General features: G+C 36.0%; 1 protein-coding gene across 6 annotated transcripts in view; it reads left to right on the top strand.

Annotated features, from left to right (window-relative positions):
• The window catches only part of TTC33 (tetratricopeptide repeat domain 33), a 61,073-nt gene extending 46,262 nt beyond the window's left edge, over nucleotides 1–14,811 (top strand). For 5 of the 6 annotated variants that reach the window (XM_049862825.1, XM_049862868.1, XM_049862858.1 and 2 more), the window contains exons 3-5: nucleotides 5,405–5,486; nucleotides 7,111–7,242; nucleotides 10,505–14,811. In XM_049862825.1, coding sequence (XP_049718782.1) covers nucleotides 5,405–5,486; nucleotides 7,111–7,242; nucleotides 10,505–10,858 — 568 coding nt within the window. In that variant the 3' untranslated portion in view covers nucleotides 10,859–14,811. The remainder of the gene's footprint in view (nucleotides 1–5,404; nucleotides 5,487–7,110; nucleotides 7,243–10,504) is intronic. The other variant, XM_049862838.1, reaches the window with a different exon arrangement.
• The last annotated feature ends 3,265 nt before the right edge of the window (nucleotides 14,812–18,076 follow it).

Below are 18,076 nucleotides of genomic sequence, written 5' to 3'. Positions count from 1 at the left end.
TAGCATTCTAAATATATATACACTGTTCTCTACCTTGCCTTTTTCAGTTAATATCTCTTAGCAGTCATTTGGTATCATGACATACGGAACTACTTATCTTACTATCCAGACTCTTACTATCTAAAATCAGGAACCAGAAATATTTGGATACTTGTATTTTATTGTATGATGTATTATTTCTCTGTGAGGAAGGATGCTCTCCTCTTATTTTTACAAACGATACAGTGAATGTCTTTAAATAAATGTAAGTATTCACACATACAGTTCAGTCTGTAAGAAAGTTTTGTAGAAATGGAATTGCTGGGTCAAAATGCATATGCATTTATAAATATATTTTACCTTTTTTCTTTTGAATATATTTTTATCAAGTAAGAGACTTGGGTTCTAAAGTTTGTGTTTGTGTGATAACAATAGGGAATGTGCATATAACTTCTTTTAAAAATTTGTTTCCAATGTTTTATTATGAAAAATTTCAAACATACAAAGAAGTTGAAAGATTTCCACAGTGAACACTCACTACCTAGGTTCAGCAGTTGTTAACATCTGGCCATATTTACTTTATTTGTCTATGTTTTCTGAACGGTTTGATAGGAATTGCAAACCATTGCCCACAGACCAAATCTGGCCTGCCATTGCCATCTATTTTTGTAAACAAAGTTCTACTGGGACACAGCCATAGCCTTTTGTACCGTCTATGGTCGATTTCATGATGTAATAGCGTGGGTAGTTGGGACAGAAACCATATGGCCCCAAAGCCTAAAATATTTACTATCTGGCCCTTTATAGAGAACATTTGTAGATCCTTGATTTAGAGTACAAGAATATTCCTCTTATCTTTTAAGACAGAAAGGACCACATAACCAGAGCCTCCATCAGCCTGAGGCCAGAAGAACTAGATGGTGCCCGTCTACCACCAATGACTGCCCTCACAGGGAGCACAACAGAGAATCTCTGATGGAGCAGGAGAAAGTGGAATGCAGACCTCAATTTCCAGTAAAAAAGACCACACTTAATGGTCTGAGACTGGAGGGATCCCAGAGATCACGGCCCCCGGACTTTCCGTTAGCCCAAATCTAAAACCATTCCCGAAGCCAAAGATCAGACTGATCCATAAGACATAAAATGATACTGGTGAGGAATGTGCTTGTTAGCTCAAGTAGATACATGAGACTATGTGGGCAGCTCCTATCTGGAGGCGACATGAGAAAGCAGAGGGGGACAAGAGCTTATTGAACGGGCATGGGAAATACAGGATGGAGAGAAGGAGTGTTATATCACATTGTAGGGTGAGCAACTAAAGTCACATAACAATGCGTGTGTAAGTTTTTGTATGAGCAACTGACTTGAATTGTAAACTTTCACTTAAAGCACAGTAAAAACAAAGAAACATTCCCCTCATCTTTTAAATTTTTTTCCATGGCATTGAATTTTTGAATTGTTTAAGTAAGTTGCTGTGTAGAATGTCCCACAGTCTGTATTTACCTGATGTTTCTCCTCTATCATTTAACATTTTCTTCTATCTCATGTATTTTCTTTTGATGGGGAGTTACATCTAGAGGCTTGATTAAAAATTTTTTTTTTACAAAAATATTCATAGGTAGTTTGTTTACTTTCTGTTGCATCTTAACATGATATGTATAGTATCTGGTTGCCCCCTTTTAGTAGTACTAAGGCCAATAGTAGTGTTCAGGTGGGATAACTAGCTTTATCTTTTCATTATGAAGTTCCCCATCAACCCATAAACCCTGATGGCTTTAGCATCTACTGATGATCATTGCCTAGATCTGTTATTTCATAGAGGGTTACAAAATGACAGTTTTTGAAAATTCTAGTATTTCTTCTGCATTTATTAGCTTACTTTTTGTCCTATAAAGAAGAACTTTCCCTTATCAGCTTTTTGGTTATTCTGAAATACAGTCCATGTAGGAAGACCATAGCAACACATGCTTTTTATCCCCCTTATCGATCACCAACATAATGAATTAGTACACTAGCAATCTCCAGTGGTGAACAATTAGTTTGGGATGTTTGTATGTATGTGTGTGTATTAATAATGGCTTTATAGAGATATAATTCACATATCATACATTTCACCCATTTAAATTATGTAATTCAATGTCTACTGTCTCCTCAGAATAGAGTTCCTATGAGGAATTGTGTGTCACTCAGCCTTGTGCAGCCAAGCTAATGGACATGGCCTGACACTGCATAAATTCCTAAGTACATGGACAGCAGAGCAAAGCAATTATTTGTAGCACTCCAAAAGGATCTCTGCCTCAGATGGAAGGAAGAACGTGCATAAACATCCATCATTGAGAGAAATCAATACCTAAGTGACTATATGTTTCCACTATTACTTCTCTATTACTTTGGGGACCCTGGCTGTAGATAGATGCTTGGGCTTGGCAAAATCCTTTATACAGAAGTAATTTTCGGTTAGTAAAGTTCTAAGAGATTTGATTTGTAAGTTTATAAAAACAGGGCTGACTAAGGCAGGGCCAGGGAAAAATATACAGCATCATGACATCACACCATAAAAATGAGGTGAGTAATGCAACAGCATGAGTAACGATGAGTAAGCTTGTCATACTATGTTCAGATAGTTGGTAAGTAGTTCTAAAGTTTGGGTAGTCTTTCACTCTGAGTTAAATATGGTGTTGAAGCAGATGTCTCTTTGGAACATAGCAGGGGCCCATCTTAGAAAAGAAGGTATTAACAATGGCTAAGGTAACAACTATATTAGTCATCTCCAGATATCCATGTATAGTTTGCCAGGAAACAAAGGCTGCAAGCCTTAGTGGTATGAATCTTCAGCTTATGGCTATTTATAGCCTGCTACTACAAAAACAACATAGTCACTACAACAGCCTATAAACAAAACAAAAACAAACCCACTGCCATCGAGTTGATTCTGACTCATAGCGACCCTGTCGGACAGAGTAGAACCGCCCTGCAGCGTTTCCAAGGCTGAAAATCTTTACAGAAGCAGAGTGCCGTGCCGTATCTTTCTCCTGTGGAGCAGAGCAGCTGGTGGGTTTGAACTGCTAGCCTTTCAGTTAGCAACCAAGCACTTTAATCACTGAGCCCTCAGGGCTCCAACCACAACCTGTAATGGCAATGAAGGCAGGCTTTGGATAGCATACTCCCACCCTGCCCACCCTCTTCCCTGCTGCTAGCCATGGAGTTGACACTGTGGCAGACTTACTCTGAGGTGACTGTAATTCATTTGCCAAAATGGCATGAGACCTTAAAAATGGTATTGCCCATTTGTATTATTTACTAGTAAAATCACTCTGTAAGAGAAAGATGAAAACAGAAAATAGATTTTTTATCTTTTAAATTAGTATTTTCTACCAAATTCTGCCTTTATTTCTTCAGTTCCCTGCTTCCCATTTAAACAATAATCTGTGTAGATAAGCCCACATTTTGGTTGTTATGTTCGGTTTAGATCTTCATATATTTTGTGGGCAATTATGCAAGAGAACATAATAGAGGAAATGAAGGGTTTGGGAAACAGATTACACGAAGTGATTCAAGAGAAGATAGCACATGATAGGGCTGAATATACTATAAAAGCTATTATCAGTGGTTTACAGCCCTGGTTTCTTATTAGTATTACCTAGGGAGCTTTGTAAAAGTACAAATGCCTGGGCCTCACCCCAAGAGATTCTGTTTTAATTGGTCTGAGGCAGGGACCAGGCGTGTGTGTATTTTCCCTCCATTAACTCCCTAGATCATTTTGTGTGTAGCCAGAAATAAGGGCTGTTGATTATTTATCTTCTTTTTAGCACTAGAGAGCAGAACTGGTAGCATCGGGGAAAAGGTATGGGTTAGAAAGTTTCAGTTCAGTATAATGAAGAACGTTTTAAATTAGAACTTTCTCCTCCTAGAAACATTGAAGTATACATGGGTTAACCACTTATGAAAGATGTAAAGATTACTGCTTTGGATAATTTGTAGGGTTTACATGTTCGTTAATTTTACTTAAAAAAAAAAAAAGTATTTCTAGTGCTTCTGCGGATATTCCATGGAGCTTGCTTAGTTTTGGGCATGTTGAGTTTGAGGCATCTGTGGTACATCCAGGTGGAGATGTTATTTGACTATATGCTCAACTAAGAGAGACTTAGCTGGGGGGAGGACATCAATGAAAAGATGGTAGTAGAAATCACCATTATGATACTATTTTTTGTTCACTTGATTCATTTATTATACACTTACCAGTTATTAGGAGTAATGAACAAAATAGACATTGCCCTGACCTTATGGAATTTACAGACACAAAAACTTAAAATCGAAGAGCCTTTACAAAATTGTTAATTGGCAGTTTCTTAAATTGTTGTCTGTTAGCTAGATTGAGTTGCATCTGGATTGTAAATTCCTGAGAAAAGCTTTTTTTTTTAAATTTTTGTTGTGTTTTAAGTTAACAAATTAAGTCAGTGTCTCATACAAAAATTTATATACACCTTGCTATATATTCCTAGTTGCGCTCCCCCTAAAGAGACAGCACACTCCTTCTCTCTACTCTCTATTTTCATGTCTATTCGGCCAGCTTCTGACCCCCTCTGCCCTCTCATCTCCCCTCCAGACAGGAGCTGCCCATATAGTCTCATGTGTCTACTTCATCCAAGAAGCTCACTTCTCACCAGTATCATTTTCTGTTTTGTAATCCAGTCCAATCCCTGTCTGAAGAGTTGGCTTTGGGAACGGTTCCTGTCTTGAGCTAACAGAAGGTCTGGGGACCATGACCTCTACGCTCCTAGTCTCAGTCAGACCATTAAGTCTGGTCTTTTTATGAGAATTTGAGGTCTGCATCCCACTGCTCTCCTGCTCCCTGAGGGATTCTCTGTTGTGTTCATTGTCAGGGTAGTCATCGGTTGTAACCAGGCACCATCTAGTTCTTCTGGTCTCAGGCTGATGCAGTCTCTGATTTATGTGGCCGTTTGTGTCTCTCGGTCTCATAATTACCTTGTGTCTTTGGTGTTATTCATTCTTCTTTGCTCCAGGTGGGTTGAGACCAATTGATGCATCTTAGATGGCCACTTGCTAGTATTTAAGACCCCAAACGCCACCTGAGAAAAACTCTATAATAAATCTAAGTGGATGACAACATTTGCAGACCATCGAGGTTGATGAAAAAAGAGAAATTCTTGTGATAATCTCTCAGTGCAGAAAAAAATAATCTTGTGGAGAGATTTCCAGGATCTTTTGTTTTCTTCCTCTTTCTCTTTTGTTGTCCTTTCCTTTCAGTTCTTCAATTTTCCTGCTTTTGTAACATTATTATTGTCATTTCCTGAGTAGAGATATTTCTTGATAAATATTTCCTAGAATCTGATTTTTAAATTCAGTCATGTATTCTGAAGAGTTTATTGAAAATATAATATTAACGTAACTTGAACAACCACAGATATCGGGAGGCAATTCAGAAATGGGATGAAGCGCTTCAGTTAACCCCAAATGATGCTACCCTGTATGAGATGAAATCACAGGTAATGACTATGAAGAATTTTATTGTCATTATGAAATTGTGCTACTTGTTTGGTGAGCAATGAGGAACCAAAATAGCATTTCCCCCTATTTTCTTTTTCAAATACAATTTATTTGGGCAAAAAAAAAATTTTTTTTCACTACCATGTTATTTATGGCCATCTTATGCCTAAAGGTAGAAATCTATTTGTCTTCACAATGAAGTTAACTGTCATTTCAGCCTAACTAAAATAAGATGTAAGCAAATGGATATCCTTTAAAAAGTCACTAATGCTCTCTTGAATAAATGAAAAGTATCTGTTTTCCTTAGAAATTAATTGTGATGGACTTGGCATTAACTCAGTTTCCTTCAAGATGAGGATGGATTGGGTTCCTGATGATATTTCTCTAAAAATGACCTAATCTTTAGCAAAAGGTCAGAGTAGGCTGAATTTATAAATAGTTTAAAAATTATGTTTTAGATATACATTTCTAATATTTTGTGGGAAAGCCCATAAAGACAAACTCTGAGTACCTGGTTTAGGTTATCCAAGAGACTTTTAAAATCTCAAACAGAGCATTAAGCATATTTCTTACAGGGACTAGTTGCAGTTCAGCCTTGATCTGCATACCTAAAAAAATATTTGTGACGATGATCTCAAACACAGGCCATACCCCTTATCAGCTTTGATTTCAGTTTTTATAGAGAAAACTGAAATAAATTATTTCCCCTGAATGAAGTACTATGAGGACCTTCATTTGGATAAGTCTTTAATTTTTAATCTTGAATATGTATATATTAAAGGCTGCATTTTTGTGGTAAACTGTATGAAATGAGTTGTTTAATTTGGAATCTGATAATAATGGTGTGTTATAAACCTGGAGTGCAAATGATCCCAAAGATGGTAGATAAAATTCAGCCCTTTCCCATTGACTGAAGTAGAGGATTCTGGAGCTCCGTAATTTTTCTGATTTATATGAATTGAAGAATCTGGTGGTGTGAAGGCCTATGGAGTGTTTAAATGATCTTTATGGCAGGAAGATGTTCACTTAGGGACATAATGGCTGGTTAAACAAATTTAAATTTACTTAGTTTAACAGCAAGATGTGGGATGTCCTACAAGCCATATTGTAAACAGAATAAATAGAAGTGGAATTAGAGTTCCATAAACCACCATGGCTAGAATATGGCCACCTGGTTTTGGCCAGATGGACATAGAGATCAGTAATTTGAGAGGGAATAGTTTATATTTTCATAGTTATTTCAAGAGTAAAAAGAATAATATAATTCCTGACCGTGAATGACAAAACCAAAACTAAACCAAACCTATTGCCATCAAATTATTTCTGACTCATAGTGACCCTATATGGCAGAGTAGAACTGCTCCATAGGGTTTCCAAGGAGGGGCTGGTGGATTCAAACTGCTGAACTTTTAGTTAGCAGCCATGCTCTTAACCATTGCACCACCAAGGCTCCTGAATGAAAAAGGAGGGTGTAAAAGCCACTGAAATGCTATATTTACCAGACTAAAACTGCATTTAAAAACAAAAATGGTAAAGGTTGTTTATGTATGATTATTCACCAATAGCTTGCTATTTTATAAATATTACTGATAAGTTTTTTTTCCTTCTTCTTTTTGCCTGTAGGTCCTAATGTCTCTTCATGAAATGTTCCCAGCAGTGCATGCAGCGGAAATGGCTGTACAGAGAAACCCACATTCATGGGAGTCTTGGCAAACTTTGGGACGTGCTCAGCTTGGATTAGGAGAGATAGTCTTGGTAAGGAAATCAGATTGTTAGAATGTTGAAATTTTAAGTTTATTTTGACCTGTTTTTGATCAACTAAGCCCAAAATTAAATAGTTATAATTCCTTCTTAAAGGTATTAACCCATCACATAGGTCAAAGTTGTCACTGAACATATTTTTCCATTTTAAACACTAATTATATCAAAGTCAGAGTATTTTTCAGGTTATCTGACATCAAGGAATTAAAAAAAAAACCATAAAACATTGGTATTTGGTAGGCCTTATTATTTATTAAATAGAAAATAAGCCACTTTTAGGTTAGTTTTTTAGATTATTAAATTTCCCATATTATAAAGTGATTATATTAGCACTGCTGTGGAGACAAGCCCATTAGCAGATTACCTGGGAGAAGGTACAGGTAGGCTATGAGGAAGTAATGGTGATGAATATTTAGACTGAAATGTTGCTAGACTTCAGTGAGGGAAAAAATGGGGAAGAGTAGAAGTTTATGAAAATTAAATACTCATTGAGTAAAGTTGACTATAAGCTGGCACATAGTGTATCTCTTAGACTAGGAATATACTTTGTAGGTAGCAAAGGCTAAATATAAATAGGTGAGAATAACCTGTGAGAATTATCCTACTTTTCTTTTTATTTTGACAGAGCCGTACATATTGGACAGCTAACAAAAATTCAACTTCTTTAAAAGGCTTTGCAAATCTAAGATAGTGTCAAATTTCCTCTTTGTCATTAAGTAAATCAGTATTTTTCATGTTTTATTGGCCTTTTACAATTAGAGATAACGTCAAACGGTTACTTTCAAGGATAAAACGTGGTAAACCTGTGTTTAACTTTACTAGCAATGGCTTTAGTAAGTTGTGAATGACTTATATTTTTCTGATTCTCTTGGAAATATATGGTTATTTCTGTTTACAAAAAACTTGTTTGTAAGGTTCATAGAAATATTAAATAAGGTCTTTTAATTTATTGCCTGTTCTATATATCTTTGTATTTCCTTACTTTTTTGCCACATGCATATGTAGTATATATATATGCACCACTCATCTGTCAGTTTGTCATACTGTGGTGGCTTGCGTGTTACTGTGATGTTGGAAGCTATGCCAGTAGTATTACAAATAGCAGGGTCACCCATGGTGGACCGGTTTCAGCAGCACTTCCACAATAAGACAGACTAGGAAGAAAGGCCTGGTGATCTACTTCCACAAAAATTCACCAATGAAAACCTTATGAATAGCAGCAGAACATTGTCTGATATGGTGCCAGAAGATGAGCCCCTCGGGTTGGAAGGCACTCAGAATACAACTAGGGAAGAGCGGCTTTCTCAAAGTAGAGTTGATCCTAATGATGTAGATGGAGTAAAGCTTTTAGGACCTTCATTTGCTGATGTTGAATGGCTCAAAATGAGAAGAAACAGCTGCAGACATCTGTTAATAATCAGAATGTGGAATGTACTAAATACAAATCTAGGAAAATTGGAAGTCATCAAAAATGAAATGGAATGCATAAATGACATCCTAGACATTAGTGAGCTAAAATGACTGGTATTGCCACTAATGTCAGGAATGACAAATAGAAGAGAAATGTCATTGTTAGCTTCTGTAGTCTGAAACTGATCAAGCATGCAATCAGAATGCATTGATAATTACTGGTGATTGGAATTCAAAAGTTGAAAACAAAGAAGAAAGATTGGTAGTTGGAAAATATGGCCTTGGTGATAGAAATGATGCTGGAGATGGCATGATAGAATTTTGCAAGAACTACTTCATTGCAAATACCTTTTTTCAACAACATAAATAGTGACTGTACACATGGGCCTCACTGGATGGAATACACAGAAATCAAGTCCACTATATCCGTGGACAGAGACGATGAAAAAGTTCAATTATCATCAGTCAGAACAAGGCCAGGGGCTGACTGTGGAACAAACTACCAGTTGCTCATATGCAAGTTCAAGTTGAAATTGAAGAAAATTAGAACAAGTCCACAAGAGCCAAAGTGTACAACCTTGAGTATATCCCACCTGAATTCAGAGACCATCTCAAGAATGGATTTGACTCATTGAACAGTAAAGGCTTTAGACCAGATGAGTTGTGGAATGACATCAAGGACATTATACATGAATAAAGCAAGAGGTCATTAAAAAGACAGGAAAGAAAGAAAAGACCAAAATGGATGTCGGAAGAGATTCTGAAACTTGCTCTTGAACGTCAAGTAGCTAAAGCCAACAGAAGAATTGATGAAGTAAAGAGTTGAACAGAAGGCTTTAAAGGTATCGTTTCCATCACCAAGGCCATATTTTCCAATTAACAATTCTTTATTTCCAGCTTTTGCATTCCAATCACCAGTAATTATCAATGCATCTTGATTGCATGTTTGATCAATTTCAGATTGCAAAGTTAGTAAAAATTTTCAATTTCTTGCCTTAGTGGTTGGTGCATAACTTTGAATAATAGTCGTATTAACTGGTCTTCCTTGTAGGTGTATGGGTATTCGCCTATCACTGATAGCAGTGTACTTCAGGATAAATCTTGAAATGTTCTTTTTGACAATGAACGCAATGCCATTTCTCTTCAATTTGTCATTCCCAGCATAGTAGACCATATGATTGTCTAGTTCAAAATGGCCAATACCAGTCCATTTCAGCTCACTAATGCCTAGGATATCAATGTTTTTGCATTCCATTTCCATTTTCCTAGATTAATACTTCATATATTCCACATTCTGACTATTAATGGATGTTTGCAGCTGTTTCTTTTCATTTTGAGTTGTGCCACATCAGCAAATGAAGGTCTCAAAAGCTCTACTCCATTTAAATCATTAAGATTGACTCTACTTTGAGGAGGCAGCTCTTCCCCAGTCACCTTTTGTGTGCCTTCCAACCTGAGGGGCTCTTCTTCTGGCCCTATATCAGACAGTGTTCTGCTGTTATTCAGAAGGTTTTCACTGGTTGATTTTTTTCAGAGTAGATGGCCAGGTCTTTCTTCCTAGTCTGACTTAGTCTAGAAGCTTAGCTGAAACCAGTCCACCATGGGTGACCCTGCTGGCATTTGAGTATCAGCGGCATAGCTTCCAGCATCACAGCAACATGCAAGGCCCCCCAGTATGACAAACTGACTGACGTGTGGAGGGTAACCTTTTTTACATTCTGTTACATATGTCTATATATACTTACGTGTATATATAGGTATATGTAGGGAGAGTATATATTGTATTAAGCGTACCGATTTCTTAAAAAGAGAACAAAATCAAAATCTCTGACCTTTTTTTCCTTAGGCAATCCGAAGTTTTCAAGTAGCCCTTCACATCTATCCAATGAACCCTGAAATATGGAAAGAAGATCTTTCTTGGGCAAGAACACTCCAGGAGCAGCAGAAGGTAGCACAGAGAATTGAAAAGAGTGAAACACCAGCAGAAATAACACATTTCTCACCAAAGTCAATTCCCGACTATGACTTTGAAAGTGATGAGATTGTTGCTGTTTGTGCGGCTATTGCTGAGAAACAGAAAACAGTTTCAGCAAATAAAACCATGGTTATCGTGTCTGCTTCTGGGACGGTAGAGACTGTAAGTGAGAAGGAAGATTGTGCCACAACACCAGATGGCTCTGTTTTTATCAAAGCCCGATGAAGCAGTATGTGTATCATGAATTATTTGAATCTATGCTTTTGATTATCACTTAAAGTTTTAGACATAGGGACATTTAGTCTGAAGAAACAGGGCAAAACTCCTGCTTGTAAAATAAGTTTTTCAGATGAGGCATGTAAAAACTAAATGGAAGGATTATTGTATAGTGTTTGGGCTATGGTAAGTTAAGGCTTATATTTCATAAGACTAAAATTCTAAATAAAATGGTTTTTGATTAATTTAAAATATATGAATGGATACATTTTGAAAATTTACAGCTCGAAAAGTGAATTCATGAATAGTGAATCACTTGATGGCCGGCGTTACTAAAATGTTGACTCATGGACTTTTGTTTTATGATAAAGGAAGTTTGTGAATACTTTCTTTTCTAGAAATATACTGCCCTTTATAAATACTTTTCTTGCTTCATTACAGTAAATCTGTCACACGGTTTGAATATTTTTGGACATTCGTTTTGATTCAGAGTTCTGATTTTGCTATCTATGGAATCTTGGAAAGTTCAGCTGAAAATGCATGTAAATGTATATATTCTGAACATCTTCTGAAGTTTCTCTTAAATCTGACTTGTGCTTATATTTTTGGCTTTAAAGTTACTATAGCAGTGACAGTTGCCTCCTTTAGTATTTGTTAAGTGTGTGAAGTGCTGATAAATGTCAGAATGATTTCTTAAAAATCATTACTGTAAGTAGAGTAGTCCTTACTACAACTGAGTTCTTTTTAAGATGTACATTTTTAAAAGGATGGGTGGCTTTTCCAGATACACTGTAACAAGCTGTTCTGCTACATTGTCCCAATCAAAAGCAATATTTCCTTTTCCTTATTTTTAAAAGCTTAAAAGTCTGAAAGTAATATATCTCTTGCTTATAACTTTCTACCTGATGATTTGGGATTCCTTTCCTAATTAACTTTTTCTGAATTTGTCAGTGAAATGAGACATAATCACAATTTTAAATAGCTAAATTATTTCTTTCTAAAAATATAAGTAGGGGTGTTGTTACTAGAGTGCCAGTGAGCCAGTAACTTAGGCACAAAATATCTACTGCTGTCGATTCAATTCTGACTCATAGTGACCCTACAGGACAGAGTAGAACTACATAGAAACTAAAATATACTTTACAGTACAGTCCAATGAGTAGAGAAGGGTATATTAAATATTTCATTGAAAAGCCATAATCACATTCACGAATCAATACTGTCACTGCTAACGTGAATTATTATATTTACATTACATATATTGTGGTACAATTATATAGAACTCTTGGATACTCTTATTTCAGACACTCAGGAAGATATTATTGGGGTAAAATTAATTTTATCTCAAAAAAGAAAGTGAACTACTTCATGTTAAGGAATTTTACCTAGTCTTGTTGGAGTGTATAAGTAATGATTTATGTTTTTATGAGACAATTTTTAAAATTTTGTTTTGATGGAATGCTTATGTCTTTTTTTCAGAGTTGAAGAAGTCAGCACTTGCCTTGTAAAGTATTATATTTTTCTCTCAAGTTATATCAGAAAATTAGCTCTGGTTAGAAGGGTCAGGTTCAGAATGATCCAAAAGTAAATACTGATTCTACTGTCTTTTGTTTAGTAAGGAGCCTTCTCAGAGGAGATAGTTGAGTATCTATAGAAGTGCCCACTCAAAATTTGGATAATGTTTTGACTAATGGATGTGTGCTTCTTGTGTAATTTGTGAATAAATAGATTTTTCTGCATTTTGAAGATTTTTCTGTTATTTTGTGTTGTTAGCTTTGAAAAAAGGAGATTGATTCACTTTTTTGTATGCAGAAATAATGTCTGCATAGCACATTGCATGGTGTCTAGCACATGAAGCACTCACTAAATGATAGCTACTTTTTGTTTTTTTCATTGTGCTTTAGATGAAGGTGTACAGAACAAACTAGCTTCTCATTAAACAATTAGTATACATATTGTTTTGTGACATTGGTTGCCAACCCCATGACATGTCAACACTCTCCCCTTTTCTATCTTAGGTTCCCTATTACCAGCTTTCCTGTCCCCTCCTGTCTTCTAGTGCTTGCCCCTGGGCTGGTGTGACCATTTAGTCTCGATTGTTTTTGTGGCCCTGTCTACTCTCTGGCTGAAGGGAACCTCAGGAGTGACTTCGATACTGAGCTAAAAAGAGTCTGGGGGCCATACTTTCAGGGTTTCTCTAGTCTCTGTCTGACCAGTAAGTCTGTTTTTTTTTGTGTGTGTGTGAGTTAGAATTTTTTCTATATTTTTCTCCAGCTCTGTCCAGGACCCTCTATCGTGATCCCTGTCAGAGCAGTAAGTGGCGGTAGCCAGGTACCATCTAGTTGTGCTGGACTCAGACTGGTAAAGGCTGTAGTACTTGTGGTCCATTAGTAATTTGGACTAATCTTGCCCTTGTATCTTTGGTTTTCTTCATTCTCCCTTGAATGATAACTACTTCTATGAAGAGCTTAAGTTAGTTTGGAGGTCAGTTTCTTCTGATTTTAAGAGTGTAAGAACTGTTTCATAACCCCTTTCTTACCTGAAAGTGAGACATCACTACTTCTGATATTACAGGACATTTATTTGCCAGTTTGGGATCATTCTTAGCATAAGGGCTCTTCCTAAACCCCAAAAGAGACAAGTCTCAGGGTGGAGTATAGCCACTAGATTTTCTTAAAACCTAATATTTCCTCTGTATTGTCAGTGATCAGTGATAGGCCAGGTTAGTCTCTTCCTCATCTGGGTATAGTGTAGACCTAAGATGGTTTAGACAAAAGTTGCAGGAGAAAGGGAATAGGGAGTTATGCAGAAGGAAGGCAGCTCATCTCTTCACATCCCAAGAGATGGTTAGCTAACACTCTTCTACACAGGATGAGAAAAATATATCCATTACTTTACAAAAATGTGAATACTGATGAACGTTTACTAAGCTGGTTAATTGTAATAACAGATTTTTAAAATCTGAAAGAAAAATAATTGATGCTTATGCTAGTGATATAATTAAAGATGTTTAATATGCTTTCTGAAATAATACTAACACTAAAATTGATTCTAATTTTTATTAATCTTCTTTAGAAATTATATGGCATAGAGAGGCTCACTAGCCAGAATATTACATATCCCCTATCCTCAAACCTACTGCTGTCGAGTCAGTTCTGACTCATAGCAACCCCATAGGGTTTACGAGGCTATAAACCTCTACAGAAGCAGACTGCCATCCAGAGCATGCTTAATAATTTGAGCTTTTCTCATATAGTATTCTCTAGGGAACAGGCTTTTAGATTGAAGAGTATTTCTCCTAAATGTGTTAATACATACTACGTAAACATTAAAAAGTCATGGGAAGTATAAATCATAGAACACAGATCTACTTAGTTGGCACCGTCACATAAAACTTGATAACCTATTGCTGTCAAGTCGATTTCGACTCATAGTGCCCCTATAGGACAGAGTAGAATTGCCCCATAGGGTTTCCAAGGAGCGGCTGGTGGATTCGAACTGTGACCTTTCAGTTAGCAGCCAATCTCTTAACCACTTTGCCACCGGGGCTCCACAAAACTTGATAGTGGTGGTTTAAATATGAAGAGCTTAGAAATTGATGTTATATGGCAAAGTTATAATGAAGATTTAGATAAATAAACTTTACCTCAGAAAGCTAGAGCTTCCACTATTATAATGAAACAGTATAGCCTTTTCAGTTTGAAAATAATGCTTTACATAATATTAAAAGCTTGTTTCTCTCTTTGCCAGCAGTAATTATCAGTAATTTCTTTTAGTTTCCTTGTCAAAAGCCCTTTGAAATTGACTCTATACCAGCCCTTCTGACCTTTGAGTTGATGACATACATGTATCTAAATGATTTGCGAGTTGACGTGAGAACCATAGCTCCATGATAATTATCTTCAAATCAATGAGTATATTAAATGTAGGTTTTTTTTTTTTTTTTCTGAGAAGTTATTATTAAACTGGTGATATATTTTATAATTGATGGCATTTTAGGATTGAGAAAATAGTTTTTGTGGGGTATTTTAAACCAATAATGAAATATGGAAATTTGTAGATGATTTATCACCTTACCAAACTAAATTAAAATGAAATAAAGGTTATCCCTAAAGTAATGTCACGTTACTCACTGGCAACTAAATATGCACGCCTGAATGACAGAGAAGAGGTGGCCCTATATCTAAGCTAGTGTACCATGTATTGTTTATTAGAGTGTCTTGTGTGTGAATTTCTCTTGTTGTGTTTGCCAAGGTGGAAGAAACGTTGAGAAATGCTGATACCTATCTACACTTTGCTGGGAAGGCAGGGATGGGAATGGCTTCCTTTCACAGTGCTTCTTGATTACATGTGTAGAGACATGCATCAACCTAAGAATCCTGGTCTCCCTCTTCTATCTACCTCCCATCTTCCCAGGAAAGAAAGAAGTTGAGGGTAAAGACTGGGCCTGGTAGGCCCTTCATCCTCTTTCTTTGGATTTGTTATGTTTACAGAGAGCCCTTGCTGTGTTTTAGGCTTTGCAGTGAAGACTCTCTGCCTCTGCAAGGGGAGACCTGTGATGTACAGAACTGCCCATGCTTGGTGTGAACAGGTATGTCTGATTCTAGGGTCAGTATTAGGTGGCCAATTACATCCTCTGACCTAGCCTTTCCAGCAATGAATCTGACATATTGAATCTCCATCTGTCTCAATCTTTTTCTCTCAATTGGTTCAGAAGTCAGAGGGGACAAGGGTCATTATTTTATGACTCCCTCGAACTACAACAAAGATTAGTGCAGAGTATGTTTCAAAGTACATATGAGATAAAAACCAAATATAGGAATTTTTTAAAATTTTATTTTAGAATTTTTTTAAATGAGGAAATTCTATTGAAAATGGGTAACATTAATTACAAGGCAACCTGTAAAAATTTGTTCAGGCTATCTGAAAGGTCCCCTGACTTGGAACTGTGATGTATCATGGTATTGACCCTAGGTTTAATTGGAAGGAAAGAATGCAGAGAGGGGCATGATATGCTGTACTCATCTGGATCAACTTTCTTGACTATAATTTACAAAAATAAAATGGACCCATTTTAAGTTTACAGTTTAGGTTACTTCAACAAATGTGGACACCATGTCATACCACAGAATATTTCCCTCCTGCTCTTTTGCAGTCAGTTGCCCTCCACTCCAACCAATAGCCCTAGACAACTGCCGATCTGCTTTCTGTGGCTATAAATTAGACTTGCCTTTTCTAGAATCTCATATAAATCATACAGTCTGTGCTGTTTTGTGTCTGGTATTTTTCATTCAGCATAATGTTTTTGAAATTTATCCATATTGAGATTCATCTGCCATTGTGTGTATCAGTGACTTGCTCCTTTTTGCTGAGTTGTATGTCTGTACCATGATTTGTTTAGCTGTTCAGCTGTTGATGGACATTGAAGTTTGTTTCAAGTTTTGATCTGTTGAGGTTAAAGCTGCTGTGTACATGCATTACAAGTCTTTGTATGGGCATAGGCTTTCATTTCTTCGGGGTAGAAAAACACCTAGGGTTGGAATGGCTAAGTCTTACAGTAAGTGTGGTTTTTTTTTTATATAGTAAGTGTATGTGTAACTTGTGTAACTTTAGAGGAAGTTGCCAAACTGTTTTCCAAAGTAGCTATACCATTTTGCATTCTCACCAGCAATAAATTAGTTCCATTTGCTTGGTATTGTCAGTCTTTTTAATTTCAGCCACTTTACTGGATATGTCATGGTATTTGACTGTGGTTTTAATTTATATTTCCCTAATAATGTTGATCATATTTTCATATGCTTATTTCACATCTGTATATCTTTTTTTTGAAAAGTGTTCAAATATTTTGTCCATTTTTTTTTTAATTTGAGTTGTTTATTATTAAGTTGCAAGGATTCTTCCTATATTTTGGATACAAGTCTTTTACAAGATATATGTATTTTGAATCTTTTTCCCCATCTGTAGCTTTCCTTGTCATTTCTTTAATGGCACCTTTTGTAGAGCAAAAGTTTTCAATTTTGATGAAGTCCAATTTTTTTTTTTATCATTTGCACTTTTTGTATCCTAAGAAGTCTGTGCTTACCCCAGGATCACAAAGTTTTTTTGTTTTATGCTACAGGTTTTATAGTTTTAGCTTATGGTTAGGTCTGATCCATTTCATGTTAAATTTTATATACAGTATGAGGTGAAGGTCCAGGTTCATTTTTTTGGTGTCTAGTTATTCAAGCACTATTTGTTGAAAAGACTGCCATTTTCCCACTGAAATGCGTTGGCATCTTTGTTGAAAATCAATTCACCATAAATTTGAGGATCTATCTGAGCTCTCTATTCTGCCACACTGATCTATGTCTAATCTTATGCCAATACCACCATCTTGATTACTGTAGTTTTATAGTAAGTCTTACTAATCAGTGCGATTCCTCCCACTTTTTTTCGAAATTGTTTTAGCTATTGTAGTTTCTTTGCCTTTCCAAATACATTTTAGAATCAGCTTGTCTATATGCTCAAGGAAGCCTCCTGAAATTTGGATTGGAATTGTGTTGAATCTATAGATTAGTTTGGGAGGAATCGACATCTTAGCAGTATCATGTACATGGCACACTACTTATTTTAGGTCTTCTTTAATTTCTCCTAGTAATGTTTTGTAGTTTTCAGGGAACAGGTGTTGCCCATATTCTGTTAAGTTTACCCCTAAGTATTTCATGGTTTTTTTTTTTTTGATGATATTATAACATTTTAAAAAAAATTTCCTTTTCCAATTGTTTAATACTATTACATAGAAATACAATTGATTTTTATATGTTGGCCTTGTAGCCTGGAACCTTGATAAATTCATTTATTAATCGTATTGGCTTTTTTTTTTAATAGATCCTTAGAATGTTCTAGGTGTACTATGTCTTTATGATTAAAGACAGTTTTCCTTCTTCCCTTTCAAACTGTATGGCTTTCATTTCCTTCTCTTGCCTTATTGCAGTATCTAGGACCCCCAATACAATGTTGAATACAAGTGAGAGTGGACATTGTTGCTTTTTTTTTTTTTTTTTACAATCCTTTAGTTTTTCACCGTTAAGTATGATGGTAGCTGCAGATTTTAAAAAAGAAAAAAAATGTCTGTATCTATCTAATCTCCTTTGTTAAACTGAGGAAGTTTCGTTCCTAGTATGCTGAAAGCCTTTTATCATGAATGGGTATTGAATTTTATCAAATGCTTTTTCTATATCTATGAGA

Source organism: Elephas maximus, chromosome 2 (assembly GCF_024166365.1).
Source record: "Elephas maximus indicus isolate mEleMax1 chromosome 2, mEleMax1 primary haplotype, whole genome shotgun sequence".
Taxonomy (NCBI): Eukaryota; Metazoa; Chordata; class Mammalia; order Proboscidea; family Elephantidae; genus Elephas; species Elephas maximus.
The sequence above is the reverse complement of the archived record's forward strand: the minus strand, read 5'-3'. Positions and strand labels throughout refer to the sequence as shown.